This window comes from Chamaea fasciata, unplaced genomic scaffold, assembly GCF_029207755.1.
Source record: "Chamaea fasciata isolate MVZ Bird 193981 ecotype frontalis unplaced genomic scaffold, bChaFas1.0.hap1 SCAF_6, whole genome shotgun sequence".
Taxonomy (NCBI): Eukaryota; Metazoa; Chordata; class Aves; order Passeriformes; family Sylviidae; genus Chamaea; species Chamaea fasciata.
Window position 1 is genome coordinate 11980316 of NW_027094091.1, and position 27484 is coordinate 12007799.

Genomic DNA, 27484 nt, shown 5'->3' on the forward strand with positions numbered 1-27484 from the left:
AGGAAAGAGTAATGTCTTTCCAGCACTCTAACACTGTAACTGTGATCTTATGAATTCACAAAGTAGTGGTCTAGTGGCTTACAAAAGGAAAGTTGTTTCTCAAGGTTGTTTGGAAGCTCTTTGTTTATTGTGCTGCATCATATTTATCTACATGCAAATGGATAAATGTAGTCTGTTTAGCAAAGATACAGCTTTGTGGGTTTCTGAATGAGAATTTTTAAGCACTGTTTCAAGGGCTCATCCTAAGTGAAGCAGTTAAGTGATTCAGGACACGACCTTGGAGCTGTCTTTGGCAGTTTGAGTGGAATTAGCTGTACTGTGAAACTATTATGGACTTGTTCAGCTTATGAGTGATGAGGTTGTGACCTGGAGGACTGTGGTGACCAGGGCTGCAGACTGTAAATGGAGCACATGGTGTCATGCATGCAGGCAAAAAGTCACACCTGCAAGCTTGATTTTTTGGTACCCCTGAAATCAAGACAGAGTGTTTTGATTGCTGCTAAGAGCTGTGCTGAACCAAAAGAATATAGTGAGCATTATGGGGCTTTGTGAGAAAGAGAAGACCATACTTATGTAGATATACTGGAAAAATCTCTAAGGTTAGATGAGTCTGGAAAACTGCAGGGAAAGGTAAATATTTGGAAATCATCATGAGATAGGGCATTATAGTTAAAACCTGTCAGTATCTTGAATTAAATTGATAGATCACAATTCCACTCAGGCAGTTTGCCTTTGCTGAAATGCAGGATTCATGATGTTTGGAATTAATACTAACCGGTAACTTTTTTAATCCTTTTGGCTATTTTAATGAATAAGCTATTATCTTCTCATAGACAACCTCTGATACATATTTGGAAAAAAACCCAAGCAGCAAACTGTGACATCAATATTTGTGCTTCAGTATCAAGCAGTGGCAAAACAAAAAGAGGTCTTTCTTCATCTTCTTACAGCCACCTCTCTCCACTACCCTCACTGTCTAGGCTGCTTCATAACCTGAATTTTTCAGCAACACTCTTTAAAAAAATATTCTCAGTTTTCTTGTTTCTCTGAAATTGCGTTGGATTGTTAAAATGCTTGTGTGGTGTAAGAAGTTATGCTTTCTATTGATTAATAACAGGTAAACCCTTTTTTTTTCTATTTAAATTTATAAACAATTTTTCTTAACAGTTGAATTTCCATGGAAATTTGCTGCTTTCTATGACTATGTTTATGTAAAAATCACATTTTTCACAATTGATATTGTACTCATTTCCACTAGCTACTAATTTTCTCTAATGTTCTCTAAGCATGTATTTAATAGATAATGTTGCGTAAATTTTTTTAAATCTGCAGTGTAATGCTGCTTTTCCCTGGACGTGTCCTTTTGGTTAGACATAGTATTGGAGCAAACTTTTTGGGGAAAAACAACAAAGCGAATGATGATATTGAAAAAAAAATGGTAGCATTAATTTATACTTTTAACTAGGGCTTTCCAAAATAGTTTTGCTTGTTTGTTTTTTGCAATTAGGATGAGCAATTAAATTAGTTCCACACTGGTCTCCAGAATTTTTTCCTTTTGGTTGCACATATTATTTGTTGCACTGTGCTGGCTTGCTTTCTTCATAATAGATACCGGATTTCTCTACTGTGAATCTTGTAAGGACTTGTGTGATTTTGGTAACTAGATTTATAGTTTTGCTAAAGCATTATTCTTTTGGTATTTACCTCATCTCTGTTCTATATCCAGTTCTGTTCTTGGAGATTTTTCCACATATGATGTTGAAAAAGTAACTGATTTAATCAGAGAACAAGAGTTTGCACTGAAACCTTTCTTGATTCCTAAATACTAAAATAATAATCAGAGAAGACCTTGTTTGCTGCTTACTGGGTCATTGGGGCTTATAATCTGTTTTTCTAGTAACTAAAAAACCTAATTTTTCAGAGGCATGTTGTGGAGACATTTTTTGGATTTGATGAAGAGTCTGTTGATTCAGAAACTTCGTCTGTAACTTCATACAACACAGATAAAACAGACAGGACACCAGCAACACCAGAGGAAGATTTGGAAGATGTAAGTGGTAACTGTTTTGTTCTTCTTTCTACTTCTTGAAGTCTAAACACAAACTTTCAGCTATTGTACCACATGAACTGTGAAATATTTAGCAGAGAATTTCTTTGGTTTTCTTTCAAGTCCGGTCACATATACACTTGGCGATAAAGTTAATAAGATAATATTCTGCCTGACATATTTGGCAGATATTGGGCTGAGAAATAGCTTTTTTTCCTTCAAACTCTTTCTCATTAGTCAAAATAAAATGAATAGGCACATTGCTTTGCCAAAAGTCAATGCTTACTAGACAGTAGTTTGCCTTTCAACCTTATAATTTATTTGACTGTTTTGATACAATCAGGATTTTCTTTCTTTGCTCACAATACTCAGAGAGGCCTTTGCAATTCATGAAGTCTTAAATGATTGTAGGTAGTAAATACCAGTGACATGTTTTGTCTCAGCTCTGTGATTTACGGTGCTGCTGGCCTACTTTGGAAGATTGCGTGTGTGAGCACAAAGCACGAATTAGGTGCTCTTTTTCATCCTTCTTTCTTGTTCACTAACTTCAGCCTAATACTCCTCGGTCAGAAGCAGCTTCTTTTTTTCCTAGGTTTAGTATCTAATAATATTGTAATCTCTTTTCCTTAGAATTCAAATTCCTGGAGCAAAAATTAAATAAAGCGAAGGACATTTCTTGTCCTCAGCACTGTAGGAAAGACTTTTAAGTGCAAAAGTTAGTGGCTCAAATTTCAAGGAAAATAAAACTTTGAAAATACTTCATATTAAAAGAATAAATTTGGAGAAAATATCTTGCAGCTTTTAAAATACAATTTCTGTGTCAGTGTGCTTTACCCTGGCATTGTAGAGAAAAAGTGTAAGGAGGGAAGGATGGACAGCATGAGAAATTGAACAAATACCTTCTGAAGCCCCTGTGGCACTGGAGTTGCTGAAGACAGTGTTGCACAAAACTGTGTCCTCTCATCTTTCCCCAGACAGCTTTCCCATTTCTGTACATTGCTGTCTTGCATGGCAACTTACACTGTCCTTAAGTTGTGTGGTAGACATGGTTACTCATCATCCTTCCTTCCTTTCCTTTCCACCTATTTTAGGATTTTATACCTTTATTAAACTTTGGGACTTAGTATGAGTTGTGTTGCTTGTTATGTTTGCAAGTCTGTCTTCTATACAGACAAACCCATTATTATATGTAATTATACAAACCTACTTTTCCACCTTCTTCATTAAGAGCACACCTAAAGAAGAAGCTGAACTCAGGTTTTGCCAGCTAACGAGAGAGTATCAAGCTTTGCAAAGAGCATATGCATTGCTCCAAGAACAAGTTGGTGGAACCCTGGATGCAGAGAGAGAAGCAAGGGTAATTTTTTAACTGAAATTCTTTTAACTCTGAAATAATAAAAAGAACTGAAACAATTAGCAATAGCAGGAGGTATCTTTGCAGGTCAGTGAAATGCAAAGCCCAGTGTTTTTGAGGATTAGAGGCTATCATAAGTAAGGTGATAATTTAGATTCATCTAGTGCAATCTGAACAAACGTGTCGTTATACTTTATACTAGCATGTATAATATATCAAAGATTTCTGTGCTATGAGAGCAATAACCCATTTGAACTTGCAACTTGGATAGTGACATGATAGATTTTAAACGAATCACAGGGTAGGTTGTTACAAGTACTTAAGTACTTCCATCATGTGAGTATATTAAAAATCTGACCCAAATCGGAATCAAAAATCTGAACAAAATCTTGGTTCTGGCTCGCTGGAAAGCAGTTTTGCACGACAGGGAGTGGGGGCTCTTGATGGATACCAAGTTGAACATGAGCTGGCAGTTAAAAAACTCCTGACCTTCTTCCCTCTACAACTTCCCCAAACCCCAAAAATGGAGAAACGTTAAATACTGTGAATTATTACATGTTACTGCCTTGCTCCATGTGGCCTTCAATGTGCTGTGCAGCTGCAGTGCGTTGCTAAGAATGCAGAAGGACAATGATTTTAATGTGTTTAAAAGTTACTGGTGGGAAAGGACTCAACCAACCTAGATTTCTTTTTTATTTTTTTCATGAGAAATATAGTTCTTACAATAGTAGAATTACTGCTTCATGGCTGTATTTGTTAGAGTTCTTATCATCTTACAAAAGCCTAGTCAATTTTGACACTCTCTTTTAAAGTAAGACACTTAGCCAAGGAAAGCTGTAAAGACTTCGAAGATCACTTCTCAAGATAGAATTAGGATGGGGGGCATAGCTCCATCCACTGTTAAAAAAGGATTTCAGGGGCAGTCATGCATTTGCCAATTATGAGACACCATTATATAGTTTCTTTGCCTTCTTGGGCTTTTAAAATTTTTATTTTGCAGGCATTTACAGCCTGTACTTTTTTGTAGCATTGGAAATTGTTGCTAATCTCTTTTTAATGGCATTTTGGTTTTTTTGGCACATCCCTGCAAATCCATCCCTTGAGTGAGTCAGAAAGTAGCTTTTTGCATGGTTTATTTTGGTGGGATGAACATTTCCTATTACTTTTAGATGAGGCATAAGGTAAGCAAGGACGCAAAGATGCAGGAAAAAAAATCCCCTAGGAATATATAAACTGCTTGGGTGAAAAAGTACCTGAAGTAGGGTGGAGAAAATACTTGTGGTAGCTCAAGGAGCTTCAGTGGCTGAGGATCTCCAGAATCATGCTTTTTTTAATATCCTTTTTTGGTTAGTCCATTGTATGATCCAGTCCCTTTTAGGGCATCACTGGACTTAGGGACTAATACCCACTGTAGTGTGGTGGTGAGTGCAATAATTGTGTAAACGAGAAAATGACCAATATAAGCTGTTTATGGAATATGTAAATTGCTTTGGGTCAATATATTTTGTTTACCTAAAGGCCTTTTTCAGTGCTTAATGCAATTCCCTTTCTCCCTTGTTCCTTTCTTTCCCAATTGCCTTAAAATGCTAAAGCTTATGAATAGCTTCTTTGAGCTCTTTCAGTTTCTAAATTTTTTTTTCTTCCCCCGGTAAGAACTTTGTCACTGAATATGGTATGTTATCATCTTTCTAGGCTAGGAAGGAAAAATCCTATTAAACTGGCAGCTTCAAATATTTTGTAACATAAACACAAAAGCAACTATTTTAATGAAAAACATTAAAAGCTGACAGCCCAGCCCATAAAATAGTAGAAAATACATTTACTCTTGATTTCTTCCTTCCCCCCCCACCCCTCCCCCCCAGACTCGTGAACAACTGCAAGCTGATCTTCTCAGGTGTCAGGCAAAGATTGAAGACCTGGAGAAAGCTCTAATGGAGAAAGGACAGGTAAAAGGCTCTCTTAATGTCCTCCACCACATCATGTTCTCCGTTGCATGCAGTGGTGCCCTTGCCGTCTTCGTTGCTTACTGGTGTGTTGGTGTGAATGATGCAGCTTAATTCCTACTGCAGCATTAGATTGCTTAAATAAAGGAAAGGATTTTACAGTCTGAGAAAACGTCATTACAGACTCATTTCTAACACATAATACACTAAAGCATAGTATCAAAATAACCACATCTACATGCATATTCTGTTCCCATTGTCATTTGGCTTTCTCCTCCTTTCCATTTTGTTAGTATTCGTTATAAATTCTAATGAAATAAATATTCTATATATTTCTATTGGAGAATATTTTTGATGTGCACCAAAGAAAAAAATTTTAAAAAACCACAACTTCTAGACACACTAGAGATATGAACACTGAGCTTGTCAGGTTACTGAAAGCCACTTTTGGTGTTACTCTCCTGGGTTTAAAGTCTCAGAGGGCCCAGTTGCTTTCAGATTCCCAAACCATCACACAAAGTAAAATCAGGCCTTCAGTGTATATAATATATGTAAATACTCACCAAAGACGTGTCTGCTGATGCATATTTAATATTGTCTAGGGCCCTCAGGAAGTCTGATTAAAAGTTATGAGCATGCATTTGCAAGTTGTTCAGTTGTGTGACTGCTAGAACACATTGTAGAAATTGGGGAGATGTTATTTTATGCTTTATTGTTTGAAATAAGAATTTAAGTTTGTAGCTTATAGTAATAAGATAGACCTAGCTGTAGATATACCTTTAAAAGACCGGTGATCCTGTAGCAATTAACACAGTCTACATATAATGCCAAATGAATGATAACACTATTTTTATGGTTTATTCTTTGTAAGAAAATTTTCCTGTGAGGTTCTGTATCAATGCAAAGGTTTGGGAACCATATTCAAATTAAGGACAAAAGTCACTTATGCTAGCTTCCACACAAATTGCAATTTGCTTAGTGAATTCCATGTAAATGCAATATTACTAAAAATTGAGAATATGTTGTCAATCTAAAAATGATGACCCACTGAACTTCTGGAAGAAGAAATGAAACCAAAGACCTCTCAAGCATGTACTGCTGCTATTTTGGTTTGTTTATGAAAAAAATGTTGTGGGCAAATTGCTGTGTAGTTGAGAACATTAACAATATAGTTGACTGTACAGTGTATAAGTGCTGTGTATGTAAATAAGGTAAATGAATTTGGTTACCCATGTAAGGAATTACTTCTGTGATTTTTTCTTCAAGAGGTCAAAAAGGTATATCTGGAAATTAGAATTTAATTATTTATCACTTTGGGATTCAGAACCACATTTTCAACTTTGTATCTCTTATTAATCCTGAGAAGGTGAGCAGGGATGTGACAAGGAGCACTATGATGTTTCTAGTGGGCTGGTTTGTACACTGAGTATTAGCTTTCCACACAGGGGATCACAATGTTCTCCTGGGAGCTCTAGCACCTGCTTGGTTCTCCTGACCTGTTAGTATTTACAGTCAACAAAATAAATGGTTGTGATGAAAAACAGAATTCTTCGTGCACGATGTGATTTTTTAAAAAATTATTTAATTATTACTTTGTCATGTAGATGGTAGTGATGATGATTTAATAATGGTTGCAGAATGTTCATTCTGGAGCTAGCCCCTTTAGTGTGTTTATAAAGGAAATAATGAATCAAAAGATCCAAGTGTATTATTCCAGAAAATTTCCTGAAGTCAATTTCAGAGCATGAGATTAGAAGCTTATTGTTAAAAAATTATGTGAGGCTTGGTTTATAACAATTTATGTGTAATTTCAAAGTAACTGTCAATGCTTTTGTTAATCTTCTGGCTGGACCTGTCAGTATTGCCCCAGAAGTAACACAAAACTAATAATCCATTTCTGCATGGCACATTGAGGTGCATGCATAAGAAATTTTATATTAAGTGAAGGAATTCTTATAACATATTAATAATGGTAAATAATAAATATAAAAGTATTGGAGTATGCAATGTGCCGGATGAATGAATGCCCAACTCTCTCAGTGACCTGGTGTGTAAGTACAATTCGGCTGGAGTTCAGGTTTTCTCAGAAAGTGTAGTTGGACTCTATCAAGAAAGATGCAGAAATTTGTTATCAAGAGAGCAGATTAATCTGTTTTTTTTTTTTACTTGTGTGAACTGGAGTAGTTGAAGCTGCAGGTCTGAAATAGCTGTTGAACCTCACCATATGGGTACGTTTACCATTTCCATGGATTGGGATATCCACCCTAAGTCTGTGCCTGCAACTCTTCACTCCTTGACCTTAGTAAAATGCTAGTTAGATACTAAACTAGATAACAGATTTTATTTTCAACATTTCTCTTATTTACCTCAAAAATTTTTGACACGTATAATGCCTTTCAGTACTCATTTTAGTATGTTATTTTTGTAATATCACAACCATGAAGAGCTTCTTCATTACATGAAATGCATTTCTATGTATGAGTGGAAAAAGGGAGAGAACAGTAGAATATGAAATTGTAGTAGACAGTAAGTAGAAAAACTAAAAAAATGCTAATTGGACTGAATATAATATCATAATACTTCAGATTGACATCTTTCAAGGATCTTTCATGGACTGGGATGTGCAGATTTCATTGATTCCTTGTGCAACATCAGTGTGCAAATATCTTACTCAAAAATAATGCATCATCCGTATTACTTTAATAAAGGCATTTAGATTTTCAATAATTGTCCCTTGAAGATAATTTGATCTAGAGTTAGTATGGCTTATTCAGTGTTAGATATTGTTTTAATAAACTTTCTAGAGCAGCATGAGCAAGGTTATGTAAATAGTTTTCTCTCCAGGAAAAACGAGCAAATTTGGCTGTTATAATCCATTAAATCTGAATGTCCAGCTATGGCTGGCCATGAGTTTTTGTAGCTTAATTCTTTAAAGGGATATTTGATGAGGCCTGTTGAAGCCATGGAAAAACCTAAAAGGAAAGAAGTGTTTTGGAACTAGTGATTAATTAGAAAGACAGTTTCCAAATGGAGTATACGTCTTGCATCACTTCCCTTCCTCCGCATCCTTGTATTTCTTGTCACAAACACTGTATTAGCCAGATTCTCAGATTTTTAGCAGAGGGTAATTAACTTTATATTGCTGAAGCTTCTTTTTGGTCATTTGGGGTAATTAAAGCATTTTCAGCCCTTTCTTCCTCTGGATTTGTATTGCAATACTTAAAATGGGATGATTTTGCAAGAAAGTTTCCAAACCTTTGCAATGGAAAACAATAGTTTTGAGTTCAGCTGAGTAAATGAATATTTTTAAAATGACATAAAGTATTTAATGGTGGTGACCCACAATTGCTACATGTAAAGATTTAAAAGTTCATGCTAGCTGGAAACAAAAGACTGCTACAGGAAAGGAAAACCTTTTGTTTTCACTGTAGCATAAAATACTGTACATTCTTGAAATATTTATGAGAGCTTTATTTTTCAATGTGTGACCATTTTATACTTGAATGTAAAATGATGCCTGAAATCTAATTATTGTAGTCATTCATTTGTCTTGTTTGACAAAACGTACGTATTTTCAATCCTCTTCTTCCTCGCAGGATTCAAAATGGGTAGAAGAAAAGCAGCTGTTAATTAGAACAAATCAGGAGTTGCTAGAGAAGGTAAGTGGGAATATTTTCACCATTGTTGAACTTTATTGTAAAAGAAATTGAATGCACTCAGTACTATAAAATCAGCATGAAATTGCTTTATTTCTTACCAGAAACAGAAATTTAAATAAAAGTCTCTGTTTAAAGTATGTATAGACCTTTATATTCTTCAGGAATTGAAGCTGCTTTTTATTGTGGACTTCCATGGATAGCCACCAGTACATCCCAAGCTGGCTGAGGTTTCTAGTGTCTAACAAAATACACAGTTACACAAAGATTATTTTTCTCCTGACCGCTAACAAAGTTGCCTGCTCCATTCAATATTTTTATAGTTTTTCCACACATTAAGTAATACTGATTGATTCAAGGCTTATTACATTAACTGTCAGAGCTGAACATATGCATTTTGTGATTTGTGTTCTTTGTTGACAGTGGGAAAGTTGGCTAGTCAACTTAGGAAGACAAAGAACTAGTTTTGTTAATTAGTAGCTTAATATTGATACAATACAAATAAGATAACCAAATGAAAAATCATTATTAAAACTAGCTACAGCCAGGTTTAATTTATTTGGACACTTACATGGGCATTAGAAATGTTAAAGTACATTATGCCAGATGTTACACTTCTGTTTAGTTTCGTACAAAGAGAAAGATCACCCAGTTAAACTAGACAGTAGACCAAAGCTATTAGTTGCCATAATTAATAGCCAGTATTGAATTTCTATTTTGTCATTGTTAGTACCCCAAGGTAAAATTCTGTCAAATTAAAAAGTAGTCATTAAAACCACTCTATTTTTGTCTTTCATACAGTGTAAAAATTAGATGTCTAAGTAAGCAAAGACAATGAGAACTGTCTACCCAAATGTTAATGTAATTCAGTTTCATTTGCTGGATTTTAAAAGAAAACTTCAACTACTTAACCTACTTATATACAATATTTATATCACTTTTATGCTACTTCCAGATTATTACTCTAAGAGAACACTGACCATTTTCTGCTGACAATTCTCAGAAATACTTTCTGATGTGATGTTCCTTTTTATCTCTAGGACACAGCCTGATGTGTAATAAAAAATGGAAATAATTAACAGTTTAGTCTAAACCCCTGGCTTGTAACTCTGTGCAGTATCGTTTCTAGTGCTTACAGGGTGTTACCATGTTGTGTTTGTCTCACAGATTTACAGAATGGAACAAGAAGAGCATCAGCTGAAGAATGAGATGCAAGATGCAAAAGACCAGAATGAGCTGTTAGAATTCAGAGTGCTAGAGCTTGAAGTAAGAGATTCTCTCTGTTGCAAACTCTCAAATGGAGCAGAAATTATGTTTGAACCCAAGCTGAAATTCCTGTAAAGATTACTGATGTCTGATGCATGTTTAAGGGAAGTCACTTAGGTACCTATTTTTTAAATGTTGTATCTTGGGATAATGAAATTGATGCCACTGCCTTAATATGTTTTGGAGAGAATGCTCACTAATGTTTATGAAGATGTAATATAGCTAATATAAATTGCATATAGTTTTGTTTTCATCTAATAAAATATTTTATTTTGCAATATTTTGCCTTTTTTATTTGTTTCATTTCCATAACTGCTCCTTTCCTGCATGTAAAATCACTTGGTATGTATACTACAGCCTTGGCTGGCGTTGATTAAATTAACACACCTTCTCACATCTTGCATGCAATGATCTCACTAAAGATCTGACACATCCATCACATCAATGTATAATTGCTTTAAATTACATTGGTATAAGATTGACAGCATTCATATGAAGTAAATTTATCTTAAAAAGAACACATTCTGATAGCAGCTTCCAAAGAATTCCTCTTACCTTAAATCCATTTTCTCATGGTTGAAAGTGATCGTGGACTGGAAATAATTGGTTTCAGTTAATGAAAAAAAAAAAACAAACAAAACAGCAAAAACCCAAACCTCTGGCAATGCCAAAGAAAAGTGGTAAAGCAGAAATACAACTTCTGTATGTTAAACGAATATGTTGCCTATAGCAAACAAATTCTATACTTTGCATAAAACAAATAAGCATAATTATTTGTAATTAACACTTTGAACATGTAGCCTGTGATTACAATTGAAAGCAACGGTTCTCATCCCCTCACAAATTGGGCTCATGTTGAATTTAGTAACACCAAAGTATCTGTGTGTGCTGCACAGCTGTCACATGGTTGTATTGCCTGATGACACATTGTTCAGTTTCAAAGATCACCAGCATTCTTAACACTGCTTAGAATAAACTCTCTGAGAAACCTGTCATTGTCACTCCTCCATTTTTATCACCTAGCACGTTTCACCAAAAATCTTGGCATGTGTAGCTTCTCTGATAAAGATGAAAATGTCATGTCTTCCTGTTAAGTGGACGTTCTTTTTGTCTGACATTTCTTAATCTTTTTTTCATCCTTTGCCAACCATATGTTTTTGATTTCATAACCCGTTATATTCAAAATTATGAATTTAGGTTATTAGAATTTCAGTAGATGTTCAGAAAAATAGATATGCTTTCTAATACATATTTTTATATTTTGTCAAAGAACTGTAAAGTAAAATAGAGAACAATTTAGCATTTGAATTGGCCATTGGACTAGAGATTGCTTCGTAAAGTGTGGGTGTACTTAGAAAACTGTCCTAAAAAGATTTCTAAGGAACAAACAAATATTCTTCAATAGATCCTTCACAAATGTATTTTTCATATGGAAGAATCACATCAAAAACAGCTCAGTATGTCGTGTAAGGTTTTGTCATGTGCCAAAGCTTGGAAAAATTCTTTTACAGAATAACAATGGAAGTATTTTTGTGTGGTTGTAAGAAAAGATTTTTTCCTTATGGACAAGCATGTAGACACAAATGTGACTGGCAGTGCAATGCTTCAGGAAAACCATCAGTTCTTCTGGTAATCAGGACAGTATTTTTTAGAGCAGTTATTTCAGATGAAAATTAGGTAAAGTGTAAACCACATTTTTTTATCAATTAAAACGAGCAAGTTTAGGTGAATTGAATGTCGTAGCAGCTGATGAATTTATAATATCAAAAATCAAAACTGAATTTGGATAAGAATTAAAGTTCTGGTTTTGGTTTACAGCAGTCATTATTTAAGACCATAAGCCCAGAATTAGACGGTTGATATAAATATTATTTAAAACAAACCCTCTGAGGGGGAAAATAGCATTGACTATGGAGAATTTTCTCAGTACATTTTATTTTCAAATTAGGTTTAACCTAATTAATGAACAAGATTTGCCATGCTTTGTAACTTGCTTAAGTGAATGGATGCAGCCTGCCTGCCATATCAATTAAAACACCTAATCTGTGATTTAGGAAATGGAGTAATACATGGATGGTCATAAGAACCTATATATTTGTAGTAGTCGTCTCTCTGAGAAAATGAAGCTCATGTTGCCAAAGTGTCCCCTTATAATATGGAGATGAAATCTGGTGTTTCTTGCTCATGTTCTCATGGCCAGAGAGAATTCAAAGTATGACCCAAAGCTTTGGTTGCCCAGAGCCTTCAGTCCAGTCATTTTTCTTAGGCACATTAAAATTTAATTTAGGTAAAATTGCTTGCTTATTATTTTATGTTATTTCTGCCTTCTGAAGAAATAATAGGTTGGTATTTTGAAGAACTGCATGGAAGTTATGTACATGGACTAGTTAAGTTTTAGATATACTATAGCTTTAGAGAAGTGGGAATTTATAATTTTTTGTTTTGGCACAAAGAAAATTATAACTGTAGAATAGTGCTGCCTTTGAACATATTCTGACATCCTGGCTTGTGGAGTGTATATGAATGGGGATTTTAAATGCTCTAATAGGAAGGTAGACTGTAGAATAAACAGGGAACAGGGACACAGGTTTAATTTTAGTGAGAAAATCTTCAATAATACTATTTCATGACAGAGTTTAATTTTTTTTTTCTGCAGATTCTTCTTTCTAAATTGTTTTATTGTTCCGTGAAAGAAAACAATAGTTAAAGAAGGTTATAATTAACATAAAAACCTGTGGAGTACTTTAGGGCTCCAGTCAATTAGGGACAGTGTTGAAAGGGTTCAGCAGCTGGCGAGCATCAGGTAGCTTTGCAGAAACTCTGTGCATGGAATCAGCTGGCCGCTATCACTATGTTTGTATTTAGCCAAAATTCTTCAGATACAGTAAAAGTAAGAAGAAATAGAACAGATTTGGAATGGGAGCAGGAATCTGCCTTTTTAATACTCAAGTATGTTTTGTAAAGGTGGGGAATAAATGTTAACGTATAACCACAAATGTTGTTTTTAAACAAATCTTTCCTCAGGAGAGAGAGCGAAGGTCACCAGCATTTAATCTTCATATAACCACCTTCCCTGAAAACAATGGAAGTGCACTTCAACTGTTCTGCCATCAGGAAGGAATAAAGGTATATTCAAAGCACTAGATGCAGTTGGATAGCTAGGAGCCTTTCTTGAATGACCAGACCAATATCCAAACAAATGGTTTGACACTTACCAGGGAAGAAAATGCAAACAAAAAAATTAGTAAGAAAAGATATTTCTAACTGGGGAAATGGTTTCATAAGAATATGGTCTGGTCCTCTCAGGAGTTCCTCAGTGAAACTGAAGGCTGGTTGATCAATATAATTTACATTTGGTCTAGGAAAGAATGTGGATGTTGATGTGATTCATTGTCAGGCTTGCTACAGTACTTGGTTTGTGATATTAAATGTCTTCATCTGAGTTCAGAAATATGACAATCAGTCCTTATTTTACACCCAGTTTAGTGGAAACTTTTCTCTGTTGAGTGAATATGCTTTAGTTATTTCCCAAGGCCAGGGCCTTGAAGTGCCTGACCCAAAACTCATTCAGATAGGTGGAACTCTTTTAGAACAAGAACAAGATAAACATCAAGAACTCCCTTGATTACCTTCTGATATAAGGAAGCAAGAATTACTCTCTTCATTCCTGGTCCCCCATGAACAGGCTATTTGTGCAACCTTATTTGCATGCTGGTTCATTTAAGAGGGAATTCAGACTTGTGTTGTCAGTAATGTTGCACAACAGGCCAGGGTAACTTTTCTACAAGTAACTAAAGCATAATCTCAGTGCCACTCACTAGTGATTTATGGTCGAATTTTTAATTGTGTTTACAAGTCCTCTTATGGGAGGCTTGTTGCTATTCAGTGCTTTAATGAGCACAGCATGATCTCTAGAGGAAATAAATGGAAATTGTCTCTGCATATTTTAGGAAGCTGGGTAGTCTGAAAGAAAAGAGTTAAAAGCTGCTTCTTACCTAGAGATTTGGTTGGATACTTATCTCCCAAAGCACACCAAGAGTCATCATTTAGCATAGCACCTACAAATAGAGCCAGAGCCCCTTTTAGCTTACCTGTTATTCTATTCTGCATGTTGGCTGTAGCAGTTACAGTGTACCAGGATCCATAGTTCCCATTTTTTTCCATTGTCATCTGTGATGTAGTTTAATGGGTGGATTCTTTTCAATCTGCCTCTCAGTTCGCTTACCTGGAAGGTGGGGCAGCCTAATATGGGCAGACTGAAATAGTTGACCTTTTATCTGTTTTTTCAAAATTATTAGCCATCAGTAGCAATATAGATTCCAGAAGGATGCAAAATCTGATTTGGTTTCTGATTCTTCCTTTAGGCATCATATGGAAATAAATTATTAGAATGATTATTTCCAGTTCAATAGATAGAAGAACTTGCATGTCTTAGTAAATTCCATTCTTCAGTAGTGTAACTCGTTGGCTAAAGAAGTTTCTGGTCAGCATTGTCAATGTAATCAATAGTTTTGTTTTTAACATTGATACAAACACAAGTGTATTAGCATCTGGAACCTTCCAGAGTTAGGGATGTGCACAGTTAAATGGCTCATGTAGCATTTGGGAACACCCCTGAAGTTTTTGGGGAGGAGTTTGGGAGGGGACCTCTCAGGAAAGAAAAACTCAAACACCATACACGGCCCTGTGACATGTTGACCTTTTCTCAGTGCTGATTATAAGTAGAAGTTGAGGGTGGCAGCATTTAACAAGGCTATTTTGCTTTATGTATGTGCATTAAGCATTTTGGACTAACATGAGCTAGTCTGTTCCCATGCTCTCAAGGCTTCCTGCCTTCAAATAGCATGACTGCATACAGGCTGTCGGTGGAAATGATCCCTGGTCCATGTTAACTTGCAAACCAAACTTGGGATAGTTCAGGAGAATGTGATTACCTCTGGTTAAACAGTTCTATGAAACTTTCCAGCAACTTTTTAAACTTAAGAGTTCTGGGGCCTAGGACTGGATCCTGGCACAGTGTTAAATACAGACATCATGTGGATTTTATCAGGAAAAGGTTCTTCACTCGGGGTGGTTCGGCACTGGCACAGGATTCCCAGGAACGTGGTCACAGCACCAGCCTGACAGAGTTGAAGAAGTGTTGGGACAATGCTTTCAGGCACATGGTGTGACTTCTGGGGATGATGATGTGTAGGGCCAGGAGCTGGACTCGATCCTGATGCGTCCCTTCCAGTTCAGCATATTCCATGATTATGTGATTCCATTTATTTATTTCTCTCTTTTTTGAGAGGAGTGGTTTTCTTTATTTCAGTGGCTTGTTCAGTTCATTATCTGAGAGCTGAGTGGCAGAGAAATGTGGTTTTCTTATCAGAAAGATGATTATGAGCTGATAATGTTTGGAGGAGGATGTTCAGCCCACTGTGCACATTCCCTTCTGCCACTGTAAGGCTGATTTGAAACTCCATGGTTTTGTTTAACAAAGAAAACAAAAATCAAACCACCAAGCAAACCTTCATAGCAATTATTTGTTCATACTCTCTGTCCTTTAACCTTCTGTAGCTTGATGTGGTTGATGCTGCACTCCAAACAAACAAACAAACAAAATTCTTTTAAGCCCTTTCTCTTTATGTCTTTTAAACCTGTTTATCAGTTCTGATCTTTTCTCTACACACATTAGCAGGATGATAAGTGTGAAAGATACAGAAACATTCTGCCCTCATGCACAGACATCCAGGTTGCTAGTTATAATTGAGTGTGACTTCTTTTTTGTCTTAAAGTATCAGTGATTACTTCTGTAATTGTGACGCAAAACTGTGTTTCACTTACATTTGAAATCTTTTCACACAGAGAAGTGAATCACAGGTACATAAAATGTAGCATATAAAAACTGTTTCTGACCTACTTCATAAAAAATAAGTGTTGAACATCTTTTTCAGGATGTGAATATATCTGAACTTATGAAGAAGCTAGATATTCTTGGAGATAATGGGGTAACACTTTTTTACTTTTAAATGTACCTCCAGTTTCATGGTTAATTTAAAGCATTTCTTTTTCCACAGCAGATACTAACATCCAAGACAGTGGACAGGGTGATTTTGATATGCCTGTATTTGTATGAAGAATATGAATTGGTTAGGAATGGCTTTTTCGACATTAAATTTTTGAGTTAAACTGATGGTTGTGAAAAGAGTATTTTTTAAGATAGGATTTGGTCTTGACTGAATGATACAGAAAATAGGCACTGTAATAGGCAAAGTGAAAAGATACAAAACAAAAGTCAAAGCCAGACTAAGTTGTGAATTATCCCTGTTGAGTAGTAATAGCAGCACCTTCTGTTGTGAAGGCTCTAACTGCCAGGAGTGGGTTTTCTGGGAGAAAGGCAAGGGTAACTCTCTCCTTTTTCCTCGTTATTGCTAAATGCAGTATAAAATCTTAGTCACACATTTGGGGCACAAACATCCAAGGAGCTGAGTCCAGTTTATAGCTACATTTAACAGATTTGGGTCCTTATAATATTAGTTTTAAGTTCTAGATTTGAATGTCATGTTGCAAGTCCTGTGGAGGTTTCTATGGCACTTATTCTTTGCTTTGTTTTCTTTAATTGGAAATCTGAAGTGCATGAAGGTGAGATTCACTTGCTGCAAGGCTTAGTCCAGTGAACTGGCAAAACCAAGAAAAAGGAGACAAAATCCCTGACTGAAACCACTTAATTTTCATTGAATGATCTGTTTCATTGAAAGATATGTTGAAAAGGTGTTGTGGGGCTGCTGTGCTGAAATAGAGTAGAGCTAAGCACCCTTGGTTTAACTTTCCGTACTTTCAGTCATGGAATCCTTTTTGGTCATGTCTGTAATCCTAGATGTTATAATTTATTTATTTATTACCTGATTTATTTTTTGAAATATGGTTAAAACATAATGCTTGTGTTAAGGGATGAATTTTTAATCCAATTTAAAATGCATCTTTTTGTATTTTAGAATTTGAGAAATGAAGAGCAGGTTGCAATAATCCAAGCTGGGACTGTGCTTTCCCTCTGTGAAAAGGTAGAATTCAGTAAATATTTTTATCTGCTAAAAATTGACCATGTCTTCTAAGACACCTCATAACTTTGCCAGGGAAGCACAGCTTTCCTGTTCAGGTTATCTATATTGGAGAATGGATTCATCCTTACACGAATGTTGGGATTGTGATGTCTTGAGGTAAAGCCAAGAAAAAAACCCAGTTTAAAAATAAAAACATATTTTGGAGATATTCCCTTAGCATAAAGTACTAAAAATCCACTTAACACAAAAGGCTTCATTCCCAGAAGTGCTGGTGTCCTCAGTGCTCTGGGAACAGTTGTAAGGTGCCCTCTGTAATCCCATGGTCCCTTTTGGGCTCATTTCTGTGGATGACTGAAAAAGCCCAGAGTAGTCAGTGGTCCTTTCCTCTGTAAATTAGTGGACATAGAGAAAAAGTAGTTTGCACAAGATAAGTAATCAATCAGGTAACTCATTTCTGTATGGCTGGTTCTTTACTTCCAGAGAATATAATCCGTATATTATGAAAGCGGTGACGTTTAGAACTAAGAAACACTTGCATATTTCTCTGAAGAAACTCTGTGCATCCTTTTCATATGCTTCCATTAAATCTTTCCTGATGTATTGTTGAAATTCAGAATCAGATACTTTAAATTAAAATTTGAGCAATTTTAATAATTGCTTTAATTGATATAATTTTGATAATCTACTTATCTAAATATCTTAAAGTAAATAATCGACATTAGGTAATTTAATAATCATTAATTTAAATCAGTAATTGCTATAAGCAAAATAAAAATGGGGAAAAGGGCTGAAATCCCTGTGGTTTGCACTGTCTTATGGCATTAAAAGAGAAGGTAATGATTTTAGCACTTCACATCCAAAAAATGAAAGAGGAAGAACCCCACTATAAAAGGCTAAGGTAGAGATTCCCAAAAATACTGTTTGTGTCTCCTGTGCCCCTTGGTTCATGAAAGGCTATCTGGCATAGTAAGACCAGGATCAACATTTTGTTTTGCATATCATTTTCATACCTTAAAAAAAATTAGATCTCTAATTTTTGCAAATAGCCCTTCACTTGATTGAGGGTAGCTGTGAGAGATGCTCAGGATTTCCCATTTCCAGTGATTTCAGAGGTTCAGAATGCTCACGGTCTTGCTGAATATCAGTGGTGAGGCTTTCCTTAGGAATATCTTCAGCTTGTCACCTTTGAAATGAAGAAAACAAAGATGGTGAAAATAGAATCTCTGGGGAATATGGTGTTCCTGTTAATTTTTTTCTGTAGAAAGCTAACCTGCTGAGCAGATAAAACAAAGTTCCATTTTTATTCTTCAGTCTCTTAAATAGTGGAAGGTTCAAAATGATGAAATAATGAATTCATGTTTCATAAGTTGTAAACTTACGTTTGAAATTTCCTGTGTAAATTTTGGGGAAAAAAGCTAGTATGTCATTAATTCCTTTGAGTCTGAGGCCTAATGAATTCACCAAAACACTAAATTAAAGGAGTTGATGTGCAAAGGTTACCAAAAGACTTAAGGCAGATGTGAGTAGTCCAGTGTTAGTAAACAAGGCATTTGAGGAAAGCAACAATTATCAGTGGCAAATCTGCTCTCTGTAAGTTAGTCACGGGTCCTTATTGAAGAAAAGTAGGGAAATGAAATTAAATATTCAGAACTGACCGTTCCCATCCATTCCAATAAACTTAAATGGAAATATTAACATAATCCTGGTGATGGTTAGTAATTAAGAAAGAACCTTTTATCTTTGCATTTAGCTATTATGATGTGTAATTTTTACCTTTTGAATGCAATGGCTCTTCTTCCTTCTAATTGTTTTGAATGTCACCATAATGGTAAAAGGATTAATGGTAGCAACTACAAGAGCTTCCATCTGCATGTATGTCTGTTTTATTTTTCCTTCTACATTACCAATGTTTTACAAGTGAGTCTCTTCCCACAAAGGGTGCAGCAAACTACAGAATTAAGTGTTGAGTTTTCCACCTTGTCTTTTGTTTTAATTGCCCTCTGGAAAAATGCAGGACTGGAGGCCTGAGGTGAGATGATGATTTCACAAATGAGGCCAGCAAGTATTTGAGTAAGAAACAATCAGGTTGATTTTGCATTCTTGACTCAAGTCTACTTTGTTGAATTTTACAGAGGAAAACCCCATTTAACTTACTGTAGGAAAGCAACCTCCACTTGTTAGTCTTTAGTGTGTCTCTGCAGTCCTCCATTCTGCCTGTGCTCTCACAACTGGTTTATTCATGTGTATCTTCAGAGTGAATAGATAGCATGGGAGGAGCATATGCCTGGAAGTGCTGGCAATAAACTTGCAAAATGTCTGGTAGAACCCTTTTCAAAATCTCTGTTCATTTTCTATTTTTTCTGTTCACACTTCTGTAGTGGTTGAAACAGATAGAGGGGACAGAAGCTGCACTGACACAGAAGATGTTAGACCTGGAGAATGAGAAGGTAAGAAAAAAATAGCTAAAAGTATAATTCATTTAGATAAAACTCACCTCAAGGAAATGTGCATATATTTCATCCCAGGAAGGTTTGCTGCCTTTCTCTGCTTAAGAGAGGTGGCTTAATGGTAAAATAGGCAAGTGGTTTTTAGAACAATCTATTGCTTGTATTCTTTGGGGTGAGACAGAACTTTCAAGTCTATATAGAACAAAAATAGCAAAAATATATACAAATTAGGGCACAAAGTCATAACTGGAGAGCACATCAACCAAACAATGTGAAATTGTCTCTGTGCTTTCTTTGCATATTAATTTGTCAGGCAGCAGCATCTTTTTAATGTTGGGGTAATGCTAGGAGAATTGGCAAGGGTATTTCTTTACTCTCTGGTACTCAGCTTCTGGACAAGCTGTCAAGACCTCTTACTCCAGATGACCTTTCTTGCCCCACAGCCTTTATGCCTAAAGACAGAATGTTTTCTCAAAAGGCAGTTCTGTCTTGAAGAATGAACTGACCTTGTTTTTCCATATGTTGAACAGTTCTGGAAGGAGTGTTTGGTTTTATTGGTTTACCATGCATGCTGTGCTTCACATCTTCAAATGGCGTTCCAAACACTGATTATTGCTCACCACACCTTTTACAGGTAGATAAATAAGCAGCATTGCATTCATCCTAAAGAATGGGACAATGAGACAGGGAGGTTAAGTGTTTTGCCCAGGGCCACTGAAGAAGAGTGTGTTTGATCCACAAACAAATATAGAAGTGCTCAGACTGTGTTCTGTCTTGAGTGTAACCTGTCATACCGATTGTACTTTAACATAGATAAGATACTTTCCACATTTAATATTTCTTTACTTTTAAGTCTTGTTATGGAAAATTACAAAGGCTTGGGGAAGGCAAAGTGACTACAAATACTGGATTCTTTTGTAAAGAAAACTGGAAAAAATAGGAGGTTTATTACTTGATGTATTATCTTCCCCCTTATTATCTGTGATGTTTTTAAGTCTTACTATGAATAGCCCTTACATCTATGTGTTTAGCACAACAATCTGAGAATCTGCATCCCTAATGATTGACTCAATGACTGGAGAAATTATATTCTTGCATGATACTTTTAGAAGGACTGAGCACTGGTTTAGCTGTCTTTGATGCCTGTGTTAAGGGTTTGAGGTCCTATTCTTGTTTCCTTCCCTCTTGCTTTCTATGGGCAGCCTTTACTATCCCTTTTGAGAAGTAACATGATCAGGGCAGCTGCATTGCTATTCTGGGGTCTGGTGGTAGCTCTGACCCACTTTATAGTCTCAGACAATTCAATCTACCTCTGTGGTGTCAGACACCTGTAAGAAAGTCAGGACCAGGCCTGTCCTTTGCTGTGCGCTCGCAGTGCATGGTGGTGTTTCATCCTGTACAACAGCCTTGCAGTTGCTGTAATTCATCCGTGTCAGAAAATGAGCCACTTGGGTAGTCATGGGATTCAGTTGCATAAATGTGGTATCTAATACCGTATCACATTCTCCAGAGTTCTGAACTCAGAATTCTGAACACAGAGTTCTGGAGATGTCCACAAAGGGCTGAAAAATATGTCCTACAGGACTTGCTGGAGGTTCTTTCCTTTCAGGACCAGTAGCATATTTAGAATATGCTGGAGCAGAAGTTTCTAAAATGGCTATCATAGCAATAGATGCCTATCTGTTCCCAACCAAATTCCAGCCCCAAGATAAAAGTCTGACTTAAACTTTGGGTTTGCCTTCAATATTAATTAATAGGTAATTAAAATAACTCCAAGATTACAAAATAAATTAATAGTAAATATTATACTTGTTATACAGAGAACAAATAGCACCTTGTTCCTCTGAATCCTCTAATACTGGTCTTATATATTGCTACTCTTGCAGTTCTAGACTGGCAACTGACAGAAAAGTTGTCAGAAGTCCACATATATGTCTGATGGCAAAATTTGGCCAAGTGACTTTGGGGCATTCCCATATCCAATAAAACTAACCAGAGCAACAATATTTGAATTTTTTAACACTATTAATAAAAGCTGCAAATAGTGCTCTAAAGAACCCTATGTATTTAATTTGGCATTTATTCTATATGTTGAGGAAATGCAAAAGGGTGTTGATTAGAAAAAAGAATGATAGAAAATAAATTCAGTAATAAGGCTTTTCTGCTTTTTGTTCTATGACTAATTCTTTTGAGTGTGAAAACCTGCTTTGAAAGAAAAGCTAATAAAATTAAGTAACTGTTTTATGTTCTACTTAGTATCATCAAACCTGGTCTAGGGGAAGGCGTCCCTGCTCGTGGTAGGGGGGTTGGATCAAGATGATCTTTGAGGTCTCTTCCAGCCCAAACCATTCTATGACTCTATGATTCAAAACACTCTAAAGGCTTGACTAATCAAGCAACCATTTGAATGTCCACAACTTGCTTGAAACCTCATGCTTTGATTACTGAGTTCCACTGAAACCCCAGTCTATGAGGTTTATATATAATAGTGAAAATTGAGGAGTTTGATTTTTAAGAACATAAGTAAACAATCCCTGTAAAACTTAGGTGTCTTGAAACTTCTTCAGCTTTTCAGCTAGTCACTCAACCTCACTGGGCATCACTTCACCTGTTTCAAATTGGCCTCCTGCCTGTACAAGCTGAGGACTGAGCTGTTACCTCAGCTTCAGTAACACATCACAGGATGGTGCTACAGACCCCAGCTGTGGCCCTGCACGTTGGAGTTTCCTCCCTGGAAGAACAGATTAGACAACAGCAATTAGGCCTTGCCCTATGGTTTCCTTAAGCATAATATTTCTATGGGATATTTTCATAAAGTGCCTCTTTTGTGTTTCTCTTTTCCCTCCCTTGGCCTGCCCTGTGTAAGTTACAGCTACTGGACCACATGCATGTACATGCCCATTCACTCTTTTTTTGCTGCTCTGTGCACTTCTGTCAGGTCCAGGCAGGTTTGTACACTGGAGTAGAGGTCAATGCTTTCTAGGTACAGCTTGTTAATATGATACACAGATTTGAAGTGCTAGTATCGTAAATTGGATATTCCAAATATCCTTAGGATGAACGTGGTCATTTTCTATGAGTTTTCTTTTGCTTTCAAGTGGAAAGCTTGCATAAAAATGATGGCATTTATAACTCTTCATGAATTAGGACAAAGAACAAACACTCCCTTGTTTTTATTATTGCTCAGGACCTGTTCAGTAAACAGAAGGGTTATTTAGAGGAAGAACTCGACTACAGGAAGCAAGCTCTGGACCAGGCATACATGGTAGGAAAAGCAAAGTCATTGAATTTTTCTGTTTGAACAGATCTGATAAAATGCAGGGTTTGTTGTTTTTTTTTTTTTTTTTCCTTTTAATTATAAATAGGACTATTTTTTACTTTATATCTTTTTGTTTTCGTGCCAGACTAGAAATCAACTATTTCTTAAACAAAAGGAAATGGATTATAGTACTTACAAGTGTAACATTTTTGCATTGCACTTTTCATTCTGTGATATGCAAACATCTTGTTGGTACATCTGGAATGGGATAAAACTGGTTTATGTATGAAAAAATACAGGACTGCTAAAATACACCAGAAACTACTTTAGAACTTTTCCAGTATTTCTTTTCCTGAAGCATTTGTAAGTATTACTGCTGCTAACCTATCCTAAATCAGGAATGCCTGTTCTTCCTATGCAATTCCTTCCTGTGCGATCCTATCCAACCTCACCCTTCCTTGCTTTCAAAAGGTGAACTCCAACCTTGCCTTTTCTCAGGCTAAACAACACTTAGGAATTATCCAGGAATTGGTAAAACTATACACACAACTTTGCTAATAGTTAGACTTTGGGAAATCAAAATATAATGGCCTGAAGCATTCTTTATAAACTGTAAATGTTTCTTATGTGGAAAATGTTTTCAGAGAAGAAGCAAGGTCTAGTGCTCAGAGCAGGTAACAGAGATAAAAGCAAGCAGGCACTATTTCTAGCACTGTGACCTTGGGCAAGCCATTTAACCTCTCTGTGCAGCTGTTTATGCATCACTAATATGGATGGAATTACCTACCTCACAAAGGTGTTACAAGGGCCAAAGGGATGTGGTCAGATGCACTTGATCCAAATATTGTTAGTCTGGATGCTGGTTTTTGATAGGATCATACCAACCCCAGTAATCAAGGAAACACTGTCATGATTCCTTCCTTTCCTCTTGGGAGTATAATTCTCCATGTGAATGTGAAGTTCTCCTGTTTACTCTGCTTTGCAAAGTACTGCAGTTTTGGTCAGTGCATGAGAATTATGTTAGGAATCTGACAGATAGCAAGAGACGGATGAAGGATTAGTGTATACAAGTGTTCCTTCCTTCATTGCTTATGGCAGCTTGGAACTAAGCCAGTGACGTAGACTGTGAGCCATGGATATCAGGTCACTAGGGCCACAGAGAGGGAGAGCGAGATTTCTGTTCACAGTTTATCCTGTGGTCTTTTTATTTTATGGGATGGCTTAACAATTCAGCTGCAGTTGAAGGAAATCTGTTAATTTTAATTTAATTTGTAATGTTCAGCATCAGGATTTGGAGTTTTATGAAGTGTTGAATGCAGACCTATCTTCTGAATCTTTGTTAAATGGAAGAGTCAGTGATTTGCTAGAGCAGGACCCGTCTCCTGGGTTTCAGTCCATGCTGGGAGGCTGCGTGCACTCTGTGTGGAATGCTTTTCACTGCTCACGCTTGCTGCTTTCTGTCTACTTGTCTGTGTCCATCCTGCCCTCCTGCCTTAGCCTTCACTTGCTAGCCTTCTCCTCTAGCTCTTGGTGGGTCGTTTGCTTGCTGGATTCAAACGTCAGCCTGTCTGTGTGTGATTTGGGTTGCATTAGAAAATCCAGGAGCTGGAGGCCACGCTGTATAATGCCCTGCAGCAGGATCCAGGCCGGCGGGCGAGCGAGTCGCTGACGGAGGCGCAGCGGGAGGATTTGCGGGCGGCGGTGGAGAAGGTGCGGCGGCAGATCCTGAGGCAAAGCCGTGAGTTTGACAGCCAGATCCTGCACGAGCGGATGGAGCTGCTGCAGCAGGCCCAGCAGGTAATCCCGGTTCTCCCTCCTCCCCTTTGGTGTTGGTGTTACCTCTGTGGTTGCCGCCACTGCCCGTACGACAGCATCGCTTCACCTTCACCTCGTGGAGTTCTGTTCAGTCTGGTCTCTGTACAGCTCCCATGCCGAGGAGCCGTTGGTGTCAGGACCTGGTTGTGCTGGGCATGGTGCACACACAGAACAAGTCACTGTCTCACCACAAGGTGCTGTTGCACAACCTTTCGTGTGTGAGCAACCACACAGTCTTCCCCAGGACTCCAATGGGAGCATGTTGCAAGTTTAGGTCCTAAAGTAGAAAAAGTTAGTGTGTAACACTATGAAAAGAATAAAGGCAGAAACAGTAGTTACAGTAATCCAAGATTTTTGTTCCCCTCCCTTTTTATTTATTTTAGCTATTTGTAAAATTTTTAAAATAAAAAATAGGAAGTCTCAGGAAGTTTTTTTAAGAGGCCATTTACAAGCCTTCACTCCTTTAAATTCATTCAGAAAAGCCTTGCCTGTCCAAACTGCTTCCTTAAGCACAATTATTGACAACTTGAATTTGGCAAGGTCCTGGCCTATAGAAGTGTGGTAATTATTTAGTACTGGTAACATTGCTAGTGTTTTTGTGCAAATATTCAGTGAAAGAAGAGAGCTGCATGTCTCAGCGTGTTAATTAATTACTATAGCTGAAATAATTGTTTCCAAGGATTTTGGTTCTCCTTTATAGTAGACTCTGGAAGTTGTAGGCAGATGTCCTAGATCTTGAGGGCTGCTTGGCTACTTTCTGTGCAAGTCTGAAATCACATACTGTAGATGCCAAAATGTGCTATGCAGATGTGTCCAGAACACTGTTGCTATTTCAGGTGCTGATTCAGGTGCTGGGGCAAGAACTGCTTTTAGTTTAGTCCAAGTCTCTCTCTCTTCAGGTTGGCTTTGTAGATGAATATAGATGAAACTGATGTAATGTGACCCAGCACTGTTGTGATCATCTCCTGTCATCCTGCAATGGTGGGAAGTGCTTATGGTGGCAAGTGCTAGACCTGACTTCTGAGTTCCAAATCCTTTCTCTACTCCTTGACTCTGTTCCCTTGGTTTGGAATGTGTAACATTGAGATCAGGAGATGAACTTGTTATGGCTGTCACCTACTTATAGTCATCAGCAATGGTACACAGAAAGCTGGAGAATGTAGGTACCAGCTAGCACTGAAAGTGTCAGAAAGAGTGAGTAAAGTAAATCTATTAAATTTGGTAAATAAGGATGGAGACAGAAAATATTAGTTTAATGTTATTAGTGTAGCTGAAAATTGGTGAGAATGGAGTTTTTTGTTAGTCTCTTAGGCAGTCCAGTTTCCTAGCCAGACTGTTGCTGTTTTACTCAGAACAATAACACAACGCTTTTCAGTTGGGTAAATACTGTTTGTCGATGCCGTTTAATGGGTATGAATGACATTGTGTGTTGAATAATGCCTCTACACCTAAATAATTGACAATTTCAGATTTTAGCATCAGACTAGATATAGTTTGGTCCTTTGCTTTCACCAGGAATGTGGTTTGACACATTTTGTGTCCCTTGTTAGAGTGTATTTTTGGGGCACCAGGGCAGAGCCCCAAAGTTGAGCTTGTGCAATAGTGCTAAACAGAAAGAAAAAAATAGGAGTAGATTTTTAAAGTGAAACAATTGTTCCAGAGGACTCAAAATCCATGTTTTATGCATATCTGGGGTTTAATTTAGATTTTGTTCCAATTTGTTCCATGGCCTGCTTGCTATCAATTAGAGCACTTCATATGCGCATCTGGAGCACATCTTCTCTTAGTCCAGTTCATGCATTCACAGATTGCTTCACATCATAAGGTTAAATATGATGAGTACATGGGAAAACAAAAATAAACACAGCTTCATTAGCCATGGATGTTTATGTACCTGTCTCCAGATCCGTTTTATAGGATGTCATTAGAGTTTCGTGTTGTGCCCATCTCATTAGACATGCTAATGTTACAGCCCTGCAGGACATGTTAAACTGAATTCTACTGCTTAATAAGCATCTAAGTATTTTAGTAGTCTATTTTTAACACACACACACATGCCCTCCCCCCACACACACTCCCTATTAAACAGGAAAAACAAAGGCAAAGATTCTAGTTAATTTGCCTGGGATATTGGAGGACTAATTCTCACTGGATTACTTTCATCTCACTAGCAAATGACAGAAGCTAAATGTTACACAAATGAAACCCCACTTGTGCTGGCAGAATCCTAGTGAATGGATGAAGCTGCACTAAGTAATGTACATCTCTGAGAAGTACCCTCTTTTCCTCATGTATTTACATCCAGGAGAAGTTTTGCTGACACTGTGACATCAGCAGGCACCCACTGCACTTTCTTCTGGCTAAACAATAGTCTAGACCTGGCCAGATTTACAGTCTGCAGTACCTCTACAGTATGTGCAACACTTCTTCCTCTACTGAAGTGAAGGTTGTAGAGAATGATAGGACAACATGATTGACCTGCAAGGCTTAATACAGTCTTCTTGTTGCAAACACTCTCAAACTTTCCCTGAAACAGAAACCATGTACTAAAGACTCCAAATTCTATGAAACTTTGGAAGTTCAATCACTTCAGAAGGCCTGTTTCTTTGCTTTCATTACCTTCTGGTCTGCCTGATACAAGGACTTCAAAAGAA

At 36.9% G+C, this 27484-nt stretch overlaps 1 protein-coding gene and 1 long non-coding RNA gene across 6 annotated transcripts in view; one reads left to right on the forward strand and one right to left on the reverse strand.

The window, feature by feature from the left end:
- Positions 1–27484, forward strand: part of JAKMIP1 (janus kinase and microtubule interacting protein 1) — a 144986-nt gene that overhangs the window by 99270 nt on the left and 18232 nt on the right. For 3 of the 5 annotated variants that reach the window (XM_066185437.1, XM_066185436.1, XM_066185439.1), the window contains exons 10-20: positions 1922–2050; positions 3276–3404; positions 5264–5347; positions 8941–9003; positions 10168–10266; positions 13291–13392; positions 16203–16256; positions 17244–17309; positions 19688–19756; positions 22944–23021; positions 24609–24812. In XM_066185437.1, coding sequence (XP_066041534.1) covers positions 1922–2050; positions 3276–3404; positions 5264–5347; positions 8941–9003; positions 10168–10266; positions 13291–13392; positions 16203–16256; positions 17244–17309; positions 19688–19756; positions 22944–23021; positions 24609–24812 — 1077 coding nt within the window. The remainder of the gene's footprint in view (positions 1–1921; positions 2051–3275; positions 3405–5263; positions 5348–8940; positions 9004–10167; positions 10267–13290; positions 13393–16202; positions 16257–17243; positions 17310–19687; positions 19757–22943; positions 23022–24608; positions 24813–27484) is intronic. The other 2 variants (XM_066185440.1, XM_066185441.1) reach the window with 2 other exon arrangements.
- Positions 18066–20413, reverse strand: LOC136290953 (uncharacterized). The gene is made up of 3 exons (XR_010721396.1): positions 20263–20413; positions 19804–19948; positions 18066–18492 (listed from the first exon to the last, which is right to left on the reverse strand). It is a non-coding gene; the product is annotated as an uncharacterized lncRNA (long non-coding RNA).